Source organism: Lygodium microphyllum, chromosome 30, assembly GCF_053477565.2.
Source record: "Lygodium microphyllum isolate KBCC chromosome 30, Lygodium_microphyllum_v1.1.10, whole genome shotgun sequence".
Lineage (NCBI taxonomy): Eukaryota > Viridiplantae > Streptophyta > Polypodiopsida > Schizaeales > Lygodiaceae > Lygodium > Lygodium microphyllum.
Genome location: NC_141164.1, coordinates 8,938,709 through 8,947,119, shown reverse-complemented (window position 1 = coordinate 8,947,119; position 8,411 = coordinate 8,938,709). Strand labels below are relative to the sequence as shown.

The following is an 8,411-nucleotide window of genomic DNA, read 5'->3' as shown; positions in this document are numbered from 1 at the left end:
ATATGTGGTGCAAGTTCAAGCCTTGCATTTAATTAAGATTTGTCTACCTCTTGCTAGCATGGATGTGGTGGGAAGTTTGATGTTTGCTTACTTTTTCTAAGGCCTCTCTCCTTTTGAGATGTAATGTCCAAATGGATTGACTTAGAAATCCATGTTTGTTCATCGCGTGGCTCACAACAACCTAACAATTCTTCGATATTATATATCTATGAACAAACTTCAACTAATTGCTATCGCAACTTGGAAAGGCACCTTCCTTCCCTCATATGTGCTACTAGTCCAGGCTTTGCATTAGAAATCAAAGATTGGTTGTCTAACATGGATGTAGGTGGGCAAGTTTTATGCCTTGCTTACATTTACCAAGGCCTCTCTTGAGTTGATGCGTGTGTTAAATGCACCCACATGAAGTGGGCATCGGATGTGTTTGAATTCACCCTAAAATATGTAAAATGTTTGGTCAGAGGCTCCATTTTCACTAGACATTGAAGGAGTATGGTTTTGATTCTTGAAATCTGTTCAGTTGACACTGGTTGCAAATTAATTCACCACATCTTGTGAAGCCTTCTTTTATGAAAGCTTCATGTGTGCGGATGCCAAAGCGGATTGCAATCAAGTTCAAACCAAATTTGAAAAAAACTTCCCCCCACGCAGTGACTCTGAGAGAGAGAGAGAGAGAGAGAGTATTTCGAGCTCTCTCAGCCCATAACAAAACGAGCGTTCTCTCTGTAGAAGAAATTCTTTGAGGACTTCTGCGGTAGCGACGGCTGCTACCTATGGTTGTACAGCAAATTGTTGGCTGAACCAGGCATTACCTATTTTTGTGATCGCTTGTTAGCAATGGAGAAGATCAGCGTTGCTGTTCGTCTCCGGCCTCTGTCGAGCTCTGACTGCAGCAAAGGAGTACAGTGGAAGGTCGTAGACAACACCATATCCCTCTGTAGCCCGTTTGGCACTCCAGTTTCTGGACAAGCTTTCACGTTTGGTGAGATCCAATATGCCCCCTTTTTCAGTGATTTGCTGGTTATTGATTGCTTTAACCTCCTGTGAATTTTGTAGAGGGCTTGAGATTTTTCACTTTCTCCTCTCATATCGTGGTGGAACTGAAGTTGTTAATCGAATTGTGAGCAGACCATGTGTTCGAAGCAGGAATTAACAACGCGACTATCTACCAGCTACATACCAGAGGAGTAATCACATCAGCGCTGCGAGGATTCAATGGTCTGTGCTGCATTTGTGCATCTTGTCCGGAACAGTTTCTTGCTTTGAAACAATAATTGTTTAGGACTGCATCAAAGCCATGACTGTGCATACACAGGCTAAAGAGAAACTCCGAGTACAGCAGACATACCTGATTTAGCCATTAGAGGTTATGAGAGAGGTGTGGTAGTGTATATGCGCATCCATAAGAAGTTTTTGACCATTCCTCATGTGGGAAAAAGGGGCTCTTTTCCCTTGTTTTTCCTATAGTCTTCAACATCATGAGCTTCTGCCCAGGAGGCACTGCATACTTAATTAGGTGCATTCGAGGGGTTGGGGGACCAGCAAACTATCCCCTGCCCCCGACCACACCTAGCTAGGTATAGGGCCTCTCCTTCCAGAAACTTATGGTATTGTTGTAATTCACAATGTGGGAAAGGTAGTGGCAATTTGTATAAAACTTCTTCTGACCTAAGACAACTAGATTTGAGCTTGAGCAGGTACGGTCTTTGCCTATGGGCAAACAAGCAGTGGCAAAACGTACACGATGAGGGGCACAAAGAGTGAGCTTGGGTTGATTGGCTTGGCCGTTCAGGAAGTCTTCAGCGATGTTGAAAAGGCAAGGCAATTCTCCATCGAAGATGATGTTTCTTCAAATTAAGCATTGAAATGGTCTCTGCGTATGCTGCCGCAATGTTATTTTCAGCTAATTGATTCATTGAGTGGAACATTGTTAGTTTCAAAAAATCAAAGCTTGATGCAACGTATCCTCTGCTCGCTAGCAGTTTGTTGATAGAGAATTTCTCATCCGAGTTTCGTACATGGAGATCTACAATGAGGACATCAACGATCTCCTGGCTCCTGATAACCGGAAGCTACAAGTTCACGAAAATCTTGAGGTAAGTAGTGTTTATACTATTCCCCCCCTCCCCCCCCACACACACACTGACAGGGAAGGTTGTCTAAATCCTCCTTTCTGCTCCTGTCCTGTGTTCAGAAAGGTATCTTTGTTGCAGGATTAAGGGAGGAAATTGTGAACAGTCCTGAACAAGTCTTTGAGCTACTCGAATTTGGAGAAGGTGCCTTAGAACCAACGAGTGTAGCTTAAAGACAGCCATTAGTGCAGTTCTTGCTTTCTTTCTTGTCTGATTTTTTTTCGGTGAGGGCCGGGGGGGTGGGGGTAAGAGGGGGGGCAGTGTGTGGCGGATAACTATTGGTTATTTCTATCTTACTTCGCTGCTTTTGTGGCATTCTCAGCTCATCGCCATGTTGGACAGACCAACATGAACGTTTACAGTAGCAGGTCCCATACCATCTTTCGCATGGTAAGACACGATGCTCAACAGTATTCAACTGTCTTTGCAGCCTTTTAAATGCGTAGGTTGCCAATTCTTGTTGGTTGGAGTGCAGGTCATAGAGAGCAAAGACAAATCAGCCGGTGTTTGCACTCTAGATGCAGTACGGGTGTCCGTTTTGGTATTGATTTTGCCATCATTTTTGTTAATTATCTGAAGGCAAATTCAAAAATTCCTTTGTAGAAAACAGGAAACCTAATGGACACAACTTGGGATAGTGCAGAATTTGGTAGATTTAGCGGGATCAGAACGAGTTGCAAAGACAGGAGCTGGAGGAGTTCGCTTGAAAGAGGGAACTCACATCAACAAGAGTTTGATGACTCTTGGTAATGTGATTAAGAAGTTAAGTGATGGTGCTGCCAAGCAGGGGTAAGTCTCCCTCGATTGGGTGTAATCATGTTGTGATTGCTTGAAGCTTTCTTCTTGCGATTGTTTGGAACTTGCTCACCATAGCTGGGCTCTAAGACACCATGACATATCATACAACAGGGGACACATCCCATACAGGGACAGTAAGTTGACTCGAATTCTGCAGCCAGCGTTGGGAGGAAATGCAAAGACTGCGATCATTTGTACAATAGCACCAGATGAGGCAAGACCTTCCTTATTTTTCTGTATACGAAGAACGTTAGTGATCTCTTTTACAGAGATTGAGACAATCTGATTGGGGCAGGTTCATATAGACGAGTCTCGAGGCACCTTGTTGTTTGCAAGCAGGGCAAAACGAGTCACCACTTGTGCTCAAGTCAATGAGGTATGTTTTTGAATTCTTATACGTATGTTTACCATAGTTTGCAGGTTGAGCACTTAGATGATCAGAGATTATTATATTTTCATGTATGGACATGGACCATGGCCAGATTCGAGTAATGACTCTACAACAAACATCAGCTGAGCGACTAAGTACACTCACAAAAAGATAGACTACCTTACACTGGCACAGACGGAGTCAACTCTGGGTCGTATATAATGTCTCCTGGGCTAAAGGAAGTATGTTTTATGTTCCAGATTCTGACAGATGCGGCTCTCTTAAAGCGTCAGCAGAGGGAGATCGAGGAGCTGCGCAAGAAACTTAAGGTTACGAGTGGCGCGATCTTCTCCTTTCCAGCTTTGATTGTTGGAGCTTTGTTCTTTAAGTTGGGGGTTGACAGTGCTATTTTTCACTACCAGGGCTTCCAATCAGAGATCTCGGAGGACGAAATTCTTCGACTCAGAAATGATTTGTTGAAGGTATTTCACCACAGCTGCTCGCAAGCTATCTTATATATCCTCATGTCCAAGTGCACATGTCTTGAAGCCTCAATCTTCTAACGAGTCTTGCTCCGCCTATAGTATGAGCTAGAAAAGGAGATGCTTGAACTGGAACTGCAAGAAGAAAGGAAAGCTCAGCTTGAACGAGAGCAACGTATCAAAGAACAAGAGCTAAAAATTGAGAACCTGAGCTCCTTAGTCGTTTCTTCAGCTTTAGATGATGCATTTAACAAGGTGAATTCCGTTTCTTCCTTCTGCCTTTCCTACATATGACAAAAGGATTATTGGTAGGCTTACGTGTTTTTTTATGTGGACGATTGATGGAGTTTAGGAAAATGGAAGATTTTTGGACACATTACCTTCCCAAAGTAGCTTCCAGAATCGACTGATCACTGTCCGACGGGAAAGACATCAAAGCCCACCGAGTTTTGACAGATTTCCTGCAAAAGAAGAAAACGACATGGGAGAAAGAGAACCTCTGATGCCGTTGGAGTTTGGGAATGTCGCTGATGAAGATTTATGGTTGAGTCTGAATGATGGACAGGCTTTAGCAGGGCCAGACTTTCTTTTATCCACACCAAACAGGTGGACATCTTCGGTTGGTAGCACAAAAGAACAAAAGTCCTCATCTGTAAGCGCCCCTGCCATCCAAACCGATCTTCTTTGGTCTCTTCAGGAAGATTTAGGTGCACCTTCTGATGGCTGTACTTCTAAACTTTTAAGGTCGCTGGTGTATTGATGAGCTCCAGAGTCAAGTTAGAGAAGTATAGGAGCCAGCTCGAAGAAGCGTGGAAAGAGAATTCAGCACTGCGGGTATGTTCTGACTGTTACTGTGTAAACTCAATTTCTTGGTCTTTGCAAACTGAATCGAATGAATCTTTTCGGCAAACAGAAGTGATGTGTTTCAATAGACCTACCTCATAGCTTTCATCCTTGCGCGTTTGTGGGAACGCATTAAAAAGGCTATTGCTTGAGGTCTTTCTAACTGCTCAGAATGAGAGGATGAATCGTTCTCAGGGTGCATACGTCATGCTTCTTGCTTTGTGCCTCGACCAGTCACTTTAACAGGGCTATTATCTGTTAACTGTGTCATGGACTTTTTTGACTTTTGCTGTGCAGAATCAACTTGTAGAGGAATCCACATTTCAAAGGCAGCTGGGCAGTCAGCTTATAGAAGTGGAACAGGGCTTTCTTGGCACAAAGAACATGACTGAAAGTTTAAAGGAGATCTGGGATGCTTTCAGGCAGGCCAAAGTTCTCACTTCCAAAACTTTAAACGTAAATCTCAGAGAAAAAAACTTGTGTATCTTCTTTTGTTATATTCTGGTGGATATGCAGATTCTTACCGTTCTTTGGTTGATTCAATTGGTCTAGGACATGCTTCTCACAGAGAGACAACGTATCAAAGCAACAATGACGCATGCTGATGAGCTAAGAGATGTTTGCTTTCAGAAGCTAACAGAGAGAGTTCAAGAACTGGAAGGAGAACTTTTAAACTGTAGGAAAGAGAATTCGGAACTGCAATTCCGGTGTCAGGCCTTGCAAGATCAGCTGCAGCTTTCTAGTACTGTGATCCAAAAAGATTCTCGAACTGGTTCAGAGCAAAATCTCAGCGAAGAGGACATGCAAGCGGCTCCATTGAATTGTACGCACGAGAAATTGTCCTCCCCTGCTGCGAACTTTCAGGTGAACTTTTCATGATGGGTTGCTGATTATAGCTGTGTAATACAGGAAGTTTCGAACTTTCGCGGTCTTTTGTTCGAAGATGTGGTTTTGCTTGTTTTTTCTTTTATTCATCTCTTAAGGCTTGCTGATTTCGATAGGTCTACATTCTTGCCATTTCTTTGTAGCCCAGATTTCAGACGAGTTGTTTAGTTAGCTCTTCCATGCATTGTTGCAGGAAGCTGGCACTGTTGACACAAAATCCAACCAGTTTGATGATCAGTTGTCTGATGGTAGTACTTCTTTGCTCTAAACAGGATAAGTGGTCAATTGTTGCATTTTAGCATGTTCAAAGCGTCATCTAGGACGAGGATATGAGCACCACCTTAAAGTCAAGTCTGTTTTTGGTCATTCATGTCAGTCCTTTGTTTGGATGCTGAATTGAAAACTGGTATGGGGAGTTTTTAATATGCTGAAATTGGTAGAGTTCTAACACCACGAGTAGGGCACCTAATTTTGAAGGGGTGAAGAGGGAGATATGCTGATTACATGTAAAGATGCAAGATGCTCTACTTGTTTGTTCTTTGAAGTTTTCTATGCGGTTTTGCCTTTTGGTGCCAGGTGGGTTTGGTTCTAAACAGAGAATGGCCGTCCCGATGCTTAAGGTGGATCTTTGGTCAGGGAGCACGCCAAAGGTACTGACCATTATAATTCGCCTTGCCACTAGTGGCCGTGTGAATATTAGGGTGTGTCACGCCTAGCTCCGACTAGACTTTGTGAGAGTTGCCTTGTGAAGATTAGAGTACGGTCATGCCTAACTCAGACTAAACTTTATGAGCACCACCTTTGCTTTAAAGGTCTGGTCAAGTCTCTAGGGTGGCACTACCCTTCGGCTTCTGGGTTTTAATGTCTATCGTTTGATTGCAGGATTACAAGGTGGGTCTACGAGACGACAGCTGGCTCAAACACGAGGGAAGTGGAGCCCTAGGCACAATCTTGAATACTGAAGCAGGTCACGAAGACCAAGATGAGGTGAAAGAAATGTTAATGATGTCGAGGGAACAGATACGAACGTTAGAGAGACAGCTCCTTCTGGCGAACCTTGAGAAGGACAGAGCTTCTTCCTTACTAACAGAACATATTCAGGCTCATGAAAAAAGTATGGTCGCTATGAAGCTTGAAAAATTGAAGTTTGCGGAGGAGCTTAAGAGCATAATGGAGGCAATAGCCCTTCAGGACAGCTTTGTCACATCGATATGCCATGGTATAGAGGAGTATGAAAAGGGAGTTGACCATGAATGCCCAACTCTCAGGATGCAAGTCATATCTGGTTGATTGATGGCTTGAAACAATATGCCAAAATGCTCCGACTGAAAAGGATCACGCTGATCCTGTGGAGTTTTTGGAGAGAATTGGGTGGGATACATGTTTGCTTCAGGTTGGTGCCGACGTTCTTTCTAGAAGAATCGGATTTATCATGCAGGCTCAGGAAGGCAGTAAGTTCTGGCTTCATGCCAGATGTTGCTTGAGTTTTTCGTTAATTTGTTCTTTGCACTGATATCTTTGGATCTGACGAGTCCTGGAACATGTCGAGTGTAAGGAATTCATAGTGGTGAAAGGCCCTCATGAAGCAAGCTCGCTCGCTCTCTCTCTCTCTCTCTCTGTGTAACTGGGGTGTCCAATCAGCAGTTGAGTCAGTAACGAATCGGAGTGAAGCTAGTGAGGGATGAGGGATGCCAGCTAGTATGTTAAAGAACCAATGAAAGCCTTGTTTTATTTGATGGGCACATCGCTTTTTACACAGAGCTAAGTTTACATTGGCTTCCTTGATTATATTTGCTGCCTTGCCTATTTTCTCTATTTTTCTCGGCAGGGGAGCTCCCTCGCCTAAGTTGTCCATGCATTTTTATGTAGGGCCCGGGATGAATTTCACCAATCAATAAATAATAACTAGAATATGCTTTTGTGGATGATGAGTTTGTAAAGAACACTTGACAAAACTTGCTTGCCATATTAATATTGAAAGATTAACCACTACCTTGTGCGCAAGTGGTAGTAGATAGACATGATTGCTTGCCATTAAAAGATGTAGAGGATCCTATAGCTCTTATGAAACGCTCTTATGAAATGTCTCAAAGGCATTGCATTTAGATCCATAACTAAAATGCACAAGAAAGCTATGTAATTTTGGCCTAGTAGTGTATTATCATCACATATGAATTACATATGGAAGTTGTAATGGTAAGCTATACAAATGTTGTAATGGTATTTTATGGTGTGTAGGGACATTGAGAGAGAGTGAGTAGTGAATGACCAAACGGGTGTAGCTCAATATGTAAAGTTTGATAGGGTGGTGACAAGGTCTTTCACACATAGCCTCATTATAGGTGAGAGGTTCTCTTGCATATGTAACCAAGACAATGCATCGAGGGCTCAAATCTATTAGGTGGACGTCTAGCTTTAATATACCGTCTTACTACAGGCTCTGTTACATGTCTACCATCTTGTCCAACACCTCGGCCATGTGTACTAACTATTGTTGTAGGTTGTCCAATTGGCTATACAGGAGCACGTGGCTTCTTTTGGAATATAACCTTATGTATCTCTACTACCTTCTCAGGTTGCTTATGCATCTAGTCTTCATGGAAAATTATATGGATGCAGATGAATTTTCGCGCTTGCGGATCTTAGAGGCGGTAACCCATCTTGCTTGCATTTTCATAGCCAAGGAAAATGCATTTAACACTCTTAGGATTCAACTTAGTGCGCTTGTCTTTGAGTACATGGCAGAATGCCTCACATTCAAAGACACGTAGATGCACATAAGACAAGTTTTTCAGTTCATACTTCCTTTGCAACTTGAATATTCAAACCACTAGAAGAGGCATACTGCGTATACGCTTCTAGATGGTTTTATTCATTCGCTCATCCAAATCATTCTAGGGT

General features: G+C 42.9%; 1 protein-coding gene across 2 annotated transcripts; it reads left to right on the top strand.

Moving 5' to 3' along the window:
* Positions 1–594: 594 nt before the first annotated feature.
* On the top strand, positions 595–7,428 carry LOC148009537 (kinesin-like protein KIN-7L). Of its 2 annotated transcripts, XM_087673121.1 has the most exons (20): positions 597–982; positions 1,129–1,218; positions 1,698–1,816; positions 1,983–2,096; positions 2,195–2,276; positions 2,455–2,522; positions 2,608–2,673; positions 2,776–2,921; positions 3,042–3,144; positions 3,226–3,306; positions 3,561–3,629; positions 3,723–3,782; positions 3,885–4,037; positions 4,135–4,434; positions 4,527–4,616; positions 4,923–5,081; positions 5,178–5,489; positions 5,704–5,758; positions 6,087–6,160; positions 6,393–7,428. In XM_087673121.1, the coding sequence occupies exons 1-20, from the start codon at positions 838–840 to the stop codon at positions 6,798–6,800; spliced, it is 2,694 nt and encodes an 897-aa protein (XP_087529247.1). In that variant the 5' UTR covers positions 597–837; the 3' UTR covers positions 6,801–7,428. The 2 variants fall into 2 exon arrangements, with proteins under 2 accessions (XP_087529248.1, XP_087529247.1); XM_087673122.1 differs by lacking the exon at positions 5,704–5,758 and having other exon boundaries at positions 595–982; positions 6,393–6,597.
* Positions 7,429–8,411: the final 983 nt, after the last annotated feature.